The 16,335-nt window shown below is 39.8% G+C and overlaps 1 protein-coding gene across 1 annotated transcript in view; it reads left to right on the top strand.

Moving 5' to 3' along the window:
• OCA2 (OCA2 melanosomal transmembrane protein) overlaps window positions 1–16,335 on the top strand; it is a 271,890-nt gene that overhangs the window by 110,849 nt on the left and 144,706 nt on the right. Inside the window, exon 14 of the mRNA XM_007463772.1 lies at window positions 14,417–14,549. Coding sequence (XP_007463834.1) covers window positions 14,417–14,549 — 133 coding nt within the window. The remainder of the gene's footprint in view (window positions 1–14,416; window positions 14,550–16,335) is intronic.

Raw genomic sequence — 16,335 nt, 5'->3', positions numbered from 1 at the left:
AATCAACTACAAGAAAAAACTACAAAAAACACAAACATGTGAAGCCTAAACAATGTGCTGCTAAACAACCAATGGGTCACTAAAGAAATCAAAGAGGAAATAAAAAAATACATAGAGATAAATGAAAATGAAAACATGATCATCCAAAACTTATGGGGTACAACAAAAGCAGTTCTAAGAGGTAAGTTTATAGCAATACAATCTTACCTCAGGAAACAAGAAAAATCTCCAACAACCTAACCTTACATCTAAAGCAACTAGAGAAAGAAGAACAAACAAAACCCGAAGTTAGTAAAAGGAAAGAAATCATAAAGATCAGAGCAGAAATAAATGAAACAGAGATGATGAAAACAATAGAAAAGATCAATGAAACTAAAAGCTGGCTTTTTGAAAAGATAAAAAAATTGATAAACCTTTAGCCAGACTCATTAAGAAAAAAAGGCAGAGCTTCCCTTGTGGTGCAGTGGTTGAGAATCCGCTTGCCGATGCAGGGGACACGGGTTCATGCCCTGCTCAGGGAAGATCCCACATGCCCCGGAGCGGCTAAGCCAGTGAGTCATGGCTGCTGAGCCTGTGTGTCTGGAGCCTGTGCTCCACAATGGAAGAGGCCACGACAGTGAGAGGCCCATGTACCACAAAAAAAAAAAAAAAAAAAAAAAAAAAAAAGGAGAGGGCTTAAATCAATAAAATCAGAAATGAAAAAAGAGGAGATATACCTGACACTACAGAAATACAAAGGATCATAAGAGACTACTACAAGCAACTGTATGCCAAAAAAATGGATAAACTAGAAGAAATGGAAAAAATTTTTAGACAGGTACAATCTCTGAAGACTAAGTGAGGAAGAAATTGAAAATATGAACGATCAATCACAGTACTGAAATTGAAACTGTGATTAAAAAAAAACTCCCAACAAGTAAATGTCCATGGTCAGATGGCTTCACAGGTGAATTCTATCAAACATTTAAGGAAGAGTTAATACTTTCTTCTGAAACTATTCCAAAAAATTGCAGAAGAAGGAACATTCCTAAAGTCATTCTATGAGGCCACCATCACTCTGATTCCAAAACTAAACAAAGATACCACAAAAAAGACAGTTACAGGCCAATATCACTGATGACCATAGATGCAAAAATCCTCAGCAAAATACTAGCAATCTGAATTCAACAATAAATTAAAAGGACCATACACCATGAACAGTGGGATTTATCCCAGGGATGCAAGGACTTTTCAATATCTGCAAATTACTCAGTGTGATACTGATTGTGATACCACATCAACAAAGTGAAGAATAAAAACTATATGATCACCTCAATAGATGCAGAAAAACTTTTGATAAAATTCAACACTGATTTAATATAAAAACTCTCCAGACAGTGGATATAGAGTGAACATACCTCAACATAATAAAGGCCATATATGACAAGCCTGCAGAAAACATCATTCTCAACCATGGAAAAGTGAAAGCATTTTCTCTAAGATCCGGAAAAAGATAAGGACGTACACTATCACCAGTTTTATTCAACATAGTTCTGGATGTCCTAGCCATGGCAATCAGAAATTAAAAAGGAATAAAAGGAATGCAAATTTGAAAAGAAGTTAAACTGTCACTATTTGCAGATGACATGATACTATACATAGAAAACAGTAAAGTTGCTACCAGATAATTGCTAGAGCTAATGAACGAATTTAGTAAAGTTGCAGGATACAAAATACACAACTATTGGTGGCATTTCTATACTCTAAAAAGGAAAAACCAGAAAGAGAAATTAAGGAAACAATCCCATTTACCATCACATCCAAAAGAATAAAATACCTAGGAATAAACCTACCTAAGGAGGTAAAAGACCCATACTGCAAAAACTATAACATGCTGAAAAAGAAATTGAAGATGACACTAAAAAATGGAAAGATAGACCATGTTCCTGGATTAGAAGAATGAATATTGTCCAAATAAGTATACTATCCAAGGCAATCTATAGATTCAATGCAATCCTTATCAAGTTACCAATGGAATTTTTCACAAACTAGAACAAAATGTTTTAAAGTTTGTATGAAAACATAAAAGACTCCGAATAGCCAAAGCAATCCTGAGAAAGAAAAATGGAGCTGGAGGCATCAAGCACCCTGACTTCAGACTATACAAGAAAGTTATAGTAGTCAAAACAGTATGGTACTGGCACAAAAACAGAAATATAGATCAATGGAACAGGATAGAGAGTCCAGAAATAAACCCATGCACCTATGGTCAATTAATCTACAACAAAGGAGGCAAGACTATACAGTAGAGAAGAGACAGTGTCTTCAATAAGTGGTGCTAGGAAAACTGGAAAGTTATATGGAAAAGACTGAAATTACAACGTTGTTTAACTCCATACACAACAATAAGCTCAAAGTGGATTAAAGACCTTAATATAAGACTGGATAGTATAAAACTCTTTGAGGGAAATATAGGCAGAACACCCTCTGACATAAATTGCAGCAATATGTTTTTTGGTTCATTTCCTAGAGTAATGGAAATAAAAGCAAAAATAAACAAATGGGACCTAATTAAACTCAAAAGCTTTTGCACTGCAAAGGAAACCATAAACAAAATGAAAAGACAACCCACTGAATGGTAGACAATATTTGAAAATGTTGCCACCAACAAGGGATTAATCTCCAAAAGTTACAAACAGCTCATATGGCTCAATATCAAAAAAACAAGCAATCCACTCAAAAAATGGGCAGAAGACCTAAATAGAGATTTCTCCAAAGGAGACATACAGATTCCCATGAGGCACATGAAAAGATGCTCAACATTGCTAATTATTTGAGAAATGCAAATCAAAACTACAATGAGATAACACCTCACACTGGTCAGAGTGGTCATCATCAGAAAGTCTACAAACAATAAATTTTGGAGAGGGTGTGGAAAAGCAGGAACCCTTTTACACATTGGTGGGAATATAAATTGGTACAGCCACTATGGAGAACAGTATGGAGGTTCCTTAAAAAGCTAAAAATAGAACTACCATATGATCCAGCAATCCCACTCCAGACAAATTATTTCTGGAGATAATTCAAAAAGATACATGCACTGTAATGCTCATGGCAGCACTATTTACAAGAGCCAAGACATGGGAGAAACCTATATGTCCATGATTAATGGATAAAGAAGATGTGGTACATATATACAATGGAATATTACTCATCCACAAAAAAGAATGAGATAATGCCATTTGCAGCAATGTGGACAGACCTAGAGATTATCATACTAAGTGAAATAAGTCAGACAGAGAAAGACAAATATCATATGATGTCACTTACATGTGGAAACTAAAAAATGGTACAAATGAACTTCAAAACAGAAACAGACTCACAAACTATGAAAACAAACTTTTGATTACCAAAGGGGAAAGCTGGGGGCGAGGGATAAATTAGGAGTTTGGGATTAACATATAGACACTACTATATATAAAATATTGTAGATAATCAACAAGGACCTACTGTATAGCACAGGGAACTCTACTCAATATTCTGTCATAACTTATAGGAGAAAAGAATCTGAAAAAGAATAGATTTATGCATATGTATAATTGAATCACTTTGCTGTACACCTGAAACTAAGACATTGTAAAACAACTATACTCCAACATAAAATAAAAATTAAAAAAACAAAACAAAACAAAACAAAAAACCACTACTAGGCTTTAGAACAGTCAAGAAGTCATGTCTGAAAAATCTCCACATTCTCTGTCTCAGGATTAGGCAGAAATTACAGGAAGTTGTGAGGAAAGTTCTTCCAACTTAACTTTTGCACACTCTGCTCACTCCTCCTAGGTCTCTTGGGATGGCTCACCATTGGCAGAATTTCTAGTACTGAACAGGCAGATGGGCAGACGTCCAGGGTCCACCAGCTCTCCCTGGAGTAGGCACGAGTCTGCAGTGCTGTTTAGGATCCCATATGCAATGACACATTGTCCCTTCATCTCCCAACTGACTGCCTGGGACATTGTCCTCCTTTCCTGGTTACATTTGTTTCTTTTTGCCTGTTCTGGGTAGGCTCAGCACTAGCGAATGCAATTATTCAACCACCTTCCATTTATTTATTTATTTAGAACGTTTTTATTGGAGTATAATTGCTTTACAATGGTGTGTTAGTTTCTACTTTATAACGAAGTGAATCAGTTATACATATACAGGTATACCCATATCTCTTCCCTCTTGCATCTCTCTCCTTCCCACCCTCCCTATCCCACCCTTCTAGCTGGTCACAAAGCACTGAGCTGATCTCCCTGTGCTATGAAACTCCTTCCCGCTAGCTATCTATTGTATATTTGGTAGTGTATATATGTCCATATATACACTACCACTCTCTCACTTTGTCCTAGCTTACCCTTCCCTCTCCCCGTGTCCTCAAGTCCATTTTCTAGTAGGTCTGCATCTTTCCTACCATCTTGTCCCGAGGTTCTTCAGAACCTCTTTTTTGTTTTTTAGATTCCATATATATGTGTTAGCATATGGTATTTTTTTTCCTCTTTCTGACTTACTTCACTCTGTATGACAGACTCTGGGTCCATCCACCTCACTAGAAATAACTCAATTTCGTTCCTTTTTAATGGCTGAGTAATATTCCATTGTATATATGTGCCACATCTTCTTTATCTATTCATCTGTTGATGGACACTTAGGTTACTTCCATGTCCTGGTTATTGTAAATAGTGCTGCAATGAACATTGTGGTACATGACACTTTTTGAATTATGGTTTTCTCAGGGTATATGCCCAGTAGTGGGATTGCTGTGTCATATGGTAGTTCTATTTTTAATTTTTTAAGGAACCTCCATACTGTTCTCCATAGTGGCTGTACCAATTCACATTCCCACCAGCAGTGCAAGAGGGTTCCCTCTTCTCCACACTGTCTCCAGCATTTATTGTTTCTAGATTTTTTGATGATGGCCATTCTGACTGGTGTGAGATGATATCTCATTGTAGTTTTATTTTATTTTATTTTTCTTGCGGTATGCGGGCCTCTCACTGTTGTGGCCTCTCCTGTTGTGGAGCACAGGCTCTGGACGCTCAGGCTCAGCGGCCATGTCTCACGGGCCCAGCTGCTCCGTGGCATGTGGGATCTTCCTGGACCAGGGCATGAACCCGTGTCCCCTGCATCGACAGGCAGACTCTCGGCCACTGCACCACCAGGGAAGACCTCATTGTAGTTTTGATTTGCATTTCTCTAATAATTAATGATGCTGAGCATTCTTTCATGTGTTTGTTGGCAATCTGTATATCTTCATTGGAGAAATGTCTATTTAGGTCTTCTGCCCATTTTTGGATTGGGTTGTTTGTTTTTTTGTTATTGAGTTGCATGAGCTGATTGTAAATTTTGGAGATTAATCCTTTGTCTGTTGCTTCATTTGCAAATATTTTCTCCCATTCTGAGCATTATCTTTTCATCTTGTTTATGGTTTCCTTTGCTGTGCAAAAGCTTTTAAGTTTCATTAGGTCTCATTTGTTTATTTTTCTTTTTATTTCCATTTGTCTAGGAGGTGGGTCAAAAAGAATCTTGCTGTGATTTATGTCATAGAGTATTCTGCCTATGTTTTCCTCTAAGAGTTTGAAAGTGTCTGACCTTACATTAAGGTCTTTAATCCATTTTGAGTTTATTTTTGTGTATGGTGTTAGGGAGTGTTCTAATTTCATTCTTTTACATGTACCTGTCCAGTTTTCCCAGCAGCACTTATTGAAGAGGCTTTTCTCTATTGTATATTCTTGCCTCCTTTATCAAAGATAAGGTGACCATTTGTGCATGGGTTTATCTCTGGGCATTCTATCCTGTTCCATTGATCTATGTTTCTGTCTTGATTACTGTAGCTTTGTAGTATAGTCTGAAGTCCAGGGACCAGATTCCTCCAGTTCCGTTTTCCTTTATAAAGATTGCTTTGGCCATTTAGGGTCTTTTGTGTTTCCATACAAATTGTGAATTTTTTTGATCTAGTTCTGTGAAAAACGCCAGTGGTAGTTTGATAGGGATTGCATTGAATCTGTAGATTGCTTTGGGTAGTAGAGTCATTTTCACAATGTTGATTCTTCCAATCCAAGAACACGGTATGTCTCTCCATCTGTTTGTATCATCTTTAATTTCTTTCATCAGTGTCTTATAATTTTCTGCATACAGGTCTTTTGTCTCCTTAGGTAGGTTTATTCCTAGGTATTTCATTATTATTGTTGCAGTGGTAAATGGGAGTGTTTTCTTAATTTCACTTTCAGATATTTCATCATTAGTGTATAAGAATGCAAGAGATTTCTGTGCATTAATTTTGTATCCTGCTACATACAAAATTCACTGATTAGCTCTAGTAGTTTTCTGGTAGCATCTTTAGGATTCTCTTTGTATAGTATCATGTCATCTACAAACAGGGACAGCTTTATTTCTTCTTTTCCGATTTGGATTCCTTTTATTTCTTTTTCTTTTCTGATTGCTGTGGCTAAAACTTCCAAAAGTACGTTGAATAATAGCGGTGAGAGTGGGCAACCTTGTCTTGTTCCTGATTTTAGTGGAAATGCTTTCAGTTTTTCACCATTGAGGATGACGTTGGCTGTGGGTTTGTCATATATAACCTTTATTATGTTGAGGTATGTTCCCTCTATGCCTAATTTGTGGAGGGTTTTTATCATAAATCGGTGTTGAATTTTGTTGAAAGCTTTCTCTGCATCTATTGAGATGATCATATGGTTTTTATCCTTCAATTTGTTAATATGGTGTATCACAGTTATTGATTTGCGTACATTGAAGAATCCTTGGATTCCGCAGATAAGCCCCACTTGGTCATGGTGTATGATCCTTTTAATGTGCTGTTGGATTCTGTTTGCTAGTATTTTGTTGAGGATTTTTGCATCTATGTTCATCAGTGATATTGGTCTCTAGTTTTCTTTTTTGTGACATCTTTGTCTGGTTTTCGTATCAGGATGATGGTGGCCTCACAGAATGAGTTTGGGAGTGTTCCTCCCTCTGCTATATTTTGGAAGAGTTTGAGAACGATAGGTGTTCACTCTTCTCTAAATGTTTGATAGAATTCATATGTGAAGCTATGTGATCCTGGGCTTTGTTTGTTGGCAGATTTTTAATCACAGTCTCAATTTCAGTGCTTGTGATTGGTCTGTTCATATTTTCTATTTCTTCCTGGTTCCATCTCGGAAGGTTGTTCATTTCTAAGAATTTGTCCATTTCTTCCAGGTGGTCCATTTCTTTTGTGTGTGTGTGTGGTACGTGGGCCTCTCACTGTTGTGGCCTCTCCCGTTTCAGAGCAGAGGCTCTGGACGTGCAGGCCCAGCGGCCATTGCTCATGGGCATAGCTGCTCTGCAGCATGTGGTGCCTTCCTGGACCGGAGCACGAACCCATGTCCCCTGCATCGGCAGGCGGACTCTCAACCTCTGTGCCACCAGAGAGCCCACAGGTGGTCCATTTTATTGGCATATAGTTGCTTGTAGTAATCTTTCATGATCCTTTATATTTGTGCAGTGTTTTTTGTTACTTCCCCCTTTTCATTTCTAATTCTATTGATTTGAGTCTTCTCCCTATTTCTCTTGATGAGTCTGGCTAATGGTTTATCAATTTTGTTTATCTTCTCAAAGAACCAACTTTTAGTTTTATTAATCTTTGCTATCGTTTCCTTCATTACTTTTTCATTTACTTCTGATCAGATCTTTATGATTTCTTTCCTTCTGCTAACTTTGGGGTTTTTTATTTTGCTTTCTCTAATTGCTTTAAGGGGAAGGTTCGGTTGTTTATTTGAGATGTTTTTTTATGGTAGGGTTGTATTGCTATAAACTTCCTTCTTAGAACTTCTTTTGCTGAATCCATAGGTTTTGGATCCTTGTGTTTTCATTGTCATTTGCTTCTAAGTATTTTTTGATCTCCTCTTTGATTTCTTCAGTGATCTCTTGGTTATTAAGTAGTGTATTGTTTAGCCTCCATGTGTTTGTATATTTCCAGATTTTTTCCTGTAATTGATATCTAGTCTTACAGCATTGTGGTCAGAAAATATACTTGATATGATATCAATTTTAAATTTACCAAGGCTTGACTTGGGACCCATGATATGATCTATTCTGGAGAATGTTCTCTGAGCACTTGAGAAGAAAGTGTATTCTGTTGGTTTTGGATGGAATGTCCTATAAATATCAATTAAGTCCATCTTGTTTAATGTATCATTTAAAGCTTGTGCTTCCTTATTTATTTTCATTTTGGATGATCTGTCCATTGGTGAAAGTGGGGTGTTAAAGTCCCCTACTTTGATTGTGTTGCTGTCCGTTTCCCCTTTTATGGCTGTTAGTATTTGCCTTATGTATTGAAGTGCTCCTATGTTGGGTGCATAAATATTTACAATTGTTATATCTTCTTGGATTGATCCCTTGATCATTATGTAGTGTCCTTCTTTGTCTCTTGTAGTAGTCTTTATTGTAAAGTCTGTTCTGTCTGATGTGAGGATTGCTACTACAGCTTTCTTTTGATTTCCATTTGCATGGAATACCTTTTTCCATCCCCTCACTTTCAGTCATATGTGTCCCTAGATCTGAAGTGGGTCTCTTGTAGACAGCATATATAAATGTCTTGTTTTTGTTTCCATTCAGCCAGTCTATGTCTTTTGGTTGGAGCATTTAATTCATTTACATTTAAGGCAATTATTAATATGTATGTTCCTTTTACCATTTGCTTAATTGTTTTGGGTATTTTATTGTAGATCTTTTCCTTCTCTTCTGATTCCTGCCTAGGGAAGTTCCTTTGGCATTTGTTGTAAAGTTCGTTTGGTGGTGCTGAATCATTAGCTTTTGCTTGTCTGTTAAGATTTTAATTTCTCCAGCAAATCTGAATCAGATCCTTGCTGGGTAGTGTAATCTTGGTTGCAGGTTTTTCCCTTTCATCACTTTAAATATGTCCTGCTACTCCCTTCTGGCTTGCAGAGTTTCTGCTGAAGGATCAGCTGTTAACCTTATGGGGATTCCCTTGAATGATATTTGTTGTTTTTCCCTTGCTGCTTTTAATATTTTTCTTTGTATTTAATTTTTGATAGTTTGATTAATATGTGTCTTGGCGTGTTTCTCCTTGGATTTATCCTGTATGGGACTCTCTGTGCTTCCTTGAGTTGATTAACTATTTCCTTACACATATTAGGGAAGTTTTCAACTATAATCTCTTCAAATATTTTCTCAGTCCCTTCCTTTTTCTCTTCTTCTTCTGGGACCCCTATAATTCGAATGTTGGTGCATTTAATGTTGTCACAGAGGTCTCTGAGACTGTTCTCAATTCTTTTCATTCTTTTTTTCTTTATACTGCTCTGCAGGAGTTATTTCCACTATTTTATCTTCCAAGTCATTTATCTGTTTTTGTGCCTCAGTTATTCTGCTATTGATTCCTTCTAGAGAAATTTTAAGTGCATTTATTGTGTTTTTCATTATTGTTTGTTTGCTCTTTAGTTCTTCTAGGTCCTTGTTAAACATTTCTTTTATTTTCTCTATTCTATTACCAAGATTTTGGATCATTTTTACTATCATTTTTCTGAATTGTTTTTCAGGTAGACTGCCTTTTTCCTTTTATTTTGTTAGGTCTGGTGGGTTTTTATCTTGCTCCTTCATCTGCTGTGTGTTTCTCTCTCCTCACTTTGCTTAACTTACTGTGTTTGGGGTCTCCTTTTTGCAGGCTGCAGGTTCATAGTTCCTGTTGTTTTTTGTGTCTGTCCCAGTGGCTAACGTTAGTTCAGTGGGTTGTGTATGGTTCCTGGTGGAGATACTAGTGCCTGTGTTCTGGTGAATAAAGCTGGATCTTGTCTTTCTGGTGATGTGTTTTGAGGTGTCTGTGACCTTATTATGATTTTTGGCAGCCTCTCTACTAATGGGTGGGGTTGTGTTCCTGTCTTGCTAGTTTTTTGGCATAGGGTGTCCAGCACTGTAGCTTGCTAATCGTTGAGTGGAGCTGGGTCTTGGCATTGAGATGGAGATCTCTGGGAGATTTTCGCTGTTTGATATTATGTGGAGCTGGGAGATCTCTTGTGGACCAATGTCCTTAACTTGGCTGTCCTACATCAGAGGCACAGCCCTGATGCCTGGCTGGAGCACCAAGAGCCTTTCATCCACACAGCTCAGAATAAAAGGGAGATAAAAGAAAGAAAAAGATAAAATAAAATAAAAATGTTATTAAAATAAAAAACAAAAAATAATTATTAATTTTTTTAAGTAATTAAAAAGAAAGAAATAAAGAACAACCAAAGCAAAAAACAAATCCACAATGATAACAAGTGCTGAAAACTATACTTAAACCCCCCCCCCCCCCAAAAAAAAAAAAAAAAAAGGAAAAAGGAAACCCCAGCACCAAAAAAAAAACAGAAAATGGACAGAGAGAACCCTAGGACAAATAGTAAAAGCAAAGGTATACAGACAAAATCACACGCAGAAGCATACACATACACACTCACAAAAAGAAAAAAGGGAAAAAAAAATGTATCATTGCTCCCAAAGTCCACCTCCTCAATTTGGAATGATTCGTTGTGTATTCAGGTATTCCACAGATGCAGGGTACATCAAGTTGACTGTGGAGATTTAATCCGCTGCTCCTGAGGCTGCTGGGAGAGATTTCCCTTTCTCATGTTTGTTCGCACAGCTCCTGTGGTTCAGCTTTGGATTTGGCCCCACCTTTGCCTGTAGGTCGCCTGAGGGCATCTGTTCTTCGGTCAGACAGGGCGGGGTTAAAGGAGCAGCTGATTTGGGGGTCTGGCTCACTCAGGGTGGGAGGGGTATGGAGTGTGGGGCGAGGCAGAGGCCGGTGGGACGTTGCACCAGCCTGAGGTGCGCCGTGTGTTCTCCCGGGGAAGCTGTCCCTGGATCACGGGACCCTGGCAGTGGCGGGCTGCACAGCCTCCCGGGAGGGGAGGTGTGGATAGTGATCTGTGCTTGCACACAGGCTTCTTGGTTCCTGCAGCAGGAGCCTTAGCGTTTCATGCCCGTCTTTGGGGTCCGCGCTGATAGCCGCAGCTCGTGGCAGTCTCTGGAGCTCTTTTAAGCCGCACTCTGAATCCCCTCTCCTCGCGCACCAGGAAACAAAGAGGCAAGAAAAAGTATCTTGACTCTTCGGCAGCTCCAGACCTTTTCCTGGGTTCCCTCCCGGCTAACCGTGGTGCACTAACCCCCTTCAGGCTGTGTTCACACCGCCAACCCCAGTCCTCTCCCTGTGCTCCGACCGAAGCCCGAGCCTCAGCTGCCAGCCCCCGCCCGCCCCGGCGGGTGAGCAGACAAGCCTCTCGGTCTGGTGAGTGCTTGTCGGCACCGATCCTCTGTGCGGGAATCTCTCCGCTTTGCCCTCTGCACCCCTGTGGCTGCGCTCTCCTCCGCGGCTCCGAAGCTTCCCCCCTTCGCCACCCGCAGTCTCCACCCGCGAAGGGGCTTCTAGTGTGTGGAAACCTTTCCTCCTTCACGGCTTCCTCCCAGTGGTGCAGGTCCAGTCCCTATTCTTTTGTCTCTGTTTTTTCTTTTTCTTTTTTTTTTGCCCTACCCAGGTACGTGGGGAATTTCTTGCCTTTTGGGAGGTATGAGGTCTTCTGCCAGCGTTCAGTAGGTGTTCTGTAGGAGTTGTTGCAAATGTAGATGTATTTCTGATGTATCTGTGGGGAGTGATCTCCGCTCCACATCTTCCTCTTCTGCCATCTTCCTGGAAGCCTGGCTCTTTAAAGTTATCAAGAATTCAAGTAGAAAAGGCAGGTCGAATGGGTCACCTGTATGATACCAGTCTTAGCAAAACCAAAGCCTCAGTACAGCCTGAACTGCCTCAGACTTCTTCCCGGACCGGGGCACGAACCCGTGTCCCCTGCATCGGCAGGCGGACTCTCAACCACTGCGCCACCAGGGAAGCCCTCTTCTACCATCTTGAAGCTCCTCCCTCAACCACATTTTAAACAGCCCTAGGGAAGTCTCTTTAAGGGAACCATGTACCCTCTGCTTCTGAATGGCATCTCACACATCATTGGAAGGCATTTCCTACTGTGCCCCAGAGATGTGTGTACTAGGATATTCTTCAGGCCTTTCCCATCAGGCCCCCTGTGCCGTGCACTGCTGGGACCTTCCTTGTGGCTCTCCCACCAGGCTGCAGTGCCCTTGGGGCATGTTTCAAAACCAAAACAGTATGAAACAAGGCTGAAAGGGAAGAAACAGAGCCAGCACCTTGCAAGAAAGGGCTGCATTTAAGCACTGCACTGATGTAAGTATGATAGTGGGTGGTTTTGTTACTTTATAGCTTTGTTACAGGTTTTCCCCACTGTCCGAAAATAGAGCTTTACTATGAAACCTTTCAGAAGCCAAAAATGGCATAAAGTTAAAAGAGCAATCACCTGTTTTCATAAAAGTGAAAATCCTGCTCAGATTTCTTTCTTAGCGAAAACAGGTGCTAATGTAGGTCTTTTGTAAAAGCAAAGTGACATAAAGCGAAATCTGAAAAAGTGGGGAATACATGTATTGTGTCCCAAAGGGACCCAGAATTACTCAGGATGTAAGTACTTCTGCCTTCATGTGCTCCTCCCTCCAAAAAATATTAATTACATTTACATTAATTATGTTATTACATTACATGTAATAGTAATTACAATTACATTTACATTGCATTCATGACTGAATTCATATACAGAAAAATACGTTAATATTATATTAATATTACATTTTAAACCATCTTCTTTGACTCAGAAGGTTTTCTGTTTTGTTTCTGGTTTTAGAAGAAACTAAATGATTTTCAGGGGCCCCTAAAAGTGTCTTGGACCTTTTTTAAACCAGATATTTGGGGCATGCATTCTATAGATAAACACAAAGTCCAAGGTAATATCCTTGTTGAAGAACTACCAGAAAAGTGGTGAATTCTTATATGGCCGTTAAAAGCATGCCATGAGTCCCACATCTTGGTAGGTCTCCCTGCTGTCTGTATGTGATTAACCTCATATAACCTCTATGTTATTCATATGCTGTTTTCAAGGGCAATCTTTGGATGTGCAGATAAACTGCAAGAGAATAAGAACTTCAGATCATTGCACACTGGCTAGCTTAAATTTTGACACAACTTACTGATAATGGCTTCTAAGTTGTGCCATATCTTTAGCAATGTTATAAGTGGTTTCAGATCTTTTCCAGAAATGAGGTGGAGAAATAAGTAAATATTAATAAACAACAACTAATATAATTGAAATCACTCCTTCCAGCTCAGGCCTTTAGTAGGTGGTCTTCCTGACTGCTGCCTTGGGCATGGTCTCTCAAGGTGGTCACTAATGACCCCTGGACCTACTCTCCCTACCCCCATGGTCCCTCCTGCCTGGGGGTCACCCCCAGTGCTTTGTCATTGTGCCTCTAACCCCTTTTTGTGGCATCAGTAGTCCATGAACACTACAGAAAAGACCTGGAGTCCTTGTCAGTAAGAAGCTGATTCTCACAGCCTGCTTCATGGGGACAGCAGCCTCATCTGTCCTGCGAGGAGCTCAGAGGGCATGTATTTGCTGAAGGTTTAAGCACAGTGTAAACAAAAGGAAAAAAACTGACTAATATTGTTGGTGACATATTCCCTAACAAATTAACCTAGCGGGGATTTCATCCAACAACAAAAATGTTCTCAGCAGCTGACCATGGAAAATAGCCCACAGACAGGCAAAGGAAGTGTGAAGGGAAGGAGAGAGGTCCTGCCTAGGACCCTTGGAGCTGGTTGGAACACCCTGGGGGGCTTCAGTCCTGATGGCCACTGGGTGATATGTGGAGGACAGTGCTTTCCAGGCATGACAGTACTCTTTCAAATTGATGTCAGTGACTTAAGTGAAATATTTTTAAAAGCCAATTTACCTTCAAATGGGAGAATGTTGCCCCATAGTCTTTTTTTTTTTTAAATTGAAGCATAGTTCATTTACAACGTTGTGTTAGTTTCAGGTGTACAGCAAAGTGATTCAGTTATACTTACATATATATCTATTTTTTTTCAGATTCTTTTCCCTTATAGGTTATTACAAAATATTGAGTATAGTTCCCTGTGCTATAACAGTAGGTTCTTGTTGGTTATCTATTTTCTCTATGGTAGTGATAGTTGTATGTTTTGTCCCCCTCAGTCCTGTTTCACTGAATCCTGGGGGACAAGTTAGTCCAGTGGTGAAGTAGACACAGCTAAGGTTGGGATTAGATGTGATGACCTGTTTTTGTTTCCTCCCAAGTTTGCTTGTCATTCAGGTAATAATTGGTTTTTCAATGTGAAAGAAACAAATCCTGAATGTTTTCAAAATCATGGTGAAGAGTACCTGTTCTGTGGGCTTTGTGCTAGGTTCCACAGCCCTCAAGCTCAGCCCACCCTGGACCCTGCCATGGGGCTGCACCTGTGCTGCAGGAAGGCCAGTCTGTGGTTTCACTTCTCCTTTCCTGTTTTTAGGGTCTGGACTTCGCTGGGTTCACTGCACACATGTTTGCTGGGATTTGCTTCGTTCTCTTGTTCTCCTTTCCACTCCTCAGACTACTTTACTGGAACAAAAAGCTGTATAACAAGGAACCCAGTGAGATTGTTGGTGAGTGGAAGTACCTCCTCATATAGCCTCAGAGTTTACTGCCACTATACTATTTTTTCTGGGGGAAGTTGCCACGAAAATTTAAGAGGTTAATCACCTGTAAAATATCAGGGAAGCGTAAGTCGTTGAGATGCTGCACACTAGCATGTCCCTGTCTGCCTCCTGGTATGCAGTGTGCTTTCAGGGGTTTTAAATCCATGAGCTGTGCCTCTTTAGTTTTCTATAGAGTGAAATGTGGGAAGCAATGTCCCCTGTATACAGTTTGCATGTCATGACAGCATTAAACCACGTGTATACAATACAAATAGCATAGCATATAGGCTGTACTAATATGTTGTAGTTTGAAACTAAATGTGATTACAAAAATGGCAACGTAATCCAGCACAGGGGATATAATACTGTGTCAATCAAGATCATATTGGTGAGGCAGTGACCAGGAGGAATAGGGCTCATGGCCCTCATATGGTTTTGCATTTTCCTCACTTAAAATTTTTAGTAGATGTTTTATTGAGAGCATTACTGATCAGGATAGATTAGAAGCAATAGACTATTTGGGAAACAGCCAGCCTCTTCTTGGCCAGGCCCTGTGCAAGACACTGTGCAGGTTGCCTTTGTAACAGAGGGGACCACTGCAAATGATTCCATTACTTCTCTGTTTTGAAGGAAATTTTAATCAACATTTGCTTTTTATTTTAAAATAGATATTTCTTGCAATGAGGTACCTTGATCCACGTTTCTCACTGACCAGTGTATTAATTTGCAAGGGCTGCTACAACAAAGTACCACAGACTGGGTGGCTTAAACAAAAGACGGTTTATTTCCATAGAAGTTAAGGTGGCTTAATAAGCCACCTATTGTGACTTATTACCTCATGGTTCTGGAGGCTGGAAATCCAAAATCATGGATTGGTTGGCTGTGAGGAAGTATCTGTTCCAGGCCTGTCTCCTTAGCTTTTAGATGGCTGTATTCGTGTTCACATGACATTCTCACTGTGTATGTCTGTGTACACATTTCTCCATTTGTAAGCACACCAATCATCTTGGATTTGGGGCCATTCTAATGACCTCATCTTAGCTAATTATATCTGCAATGACCCTATTTTCAAATAAGGTCACATTCTGATGTACTGGGGGTTAGGACTTCAACACATGAACTTTGGGGGGGACACTATTCAACCCATAGCAACAAGTTAGAGGTGTTCAAAATGTTTTATCATCAACTAGTGTCTGTAAAGTGTGGTAACAATATTTAGGTTTAGTTTTCTAATGGAAAGGATCATACCAATGGATAGCTAAGGAGACTATAATCAATTACAATGGCTAATCTGTCTCTAGAAGCTTGTGTGGGCACAGCTGCACCTCTCCCCAACATCCCTTAACCGCCCTGGTGATCAGAATGACTTGGGAATGACTGTTATATATACAGGTTACCAGGCCCACCCCCGGGAAATCTATGCTGTATATAAGCTCTTCTGGAGAGTCTTATCTTGAGATTAATTTAGATATACTGATTTGGAAGTATAGAAACAAATCTGTGTAATTGACTCCTCAACTTTTCCAGAGTAAGGAGCTGAGGAAAACTTCGAGGGAAGGGGGAGGGGATGGTTGGGACATGGATAATGCTGAAACCCTATGGCAATGCTAAGACAGGCTGTAAATCAGCACATGGTGAGCTGTGCAGAGCCAGAGCAATCACTCTGAGCCACTGTTGGGTACAGGGGTCTCCAATTTGGGGGTGCTTGGTATAACTACAGATTACTAATCCCTATCCCAGAGATTTGGGTTCA

The sequence above is a fragment of the Lipotes vexillifer genome, unplaced genomic scaffold (assembly GCF_000442215.2).
Source record: "Lipotes vexillifer unplaced genomic scaffold, Lipotes_vexillifer_v1.1 scaffold200, whole genome shotgun sequence".
Lineage (NCBI taxonomy): Eukaryota > Metazoa > Chordata > Mammalia > Artiodactyla > Lipotidae > Lipotes > Lipotes vexillifer.
This window is presented reverse-complemented; position numbering and strand designations above follow the sequence as displayed.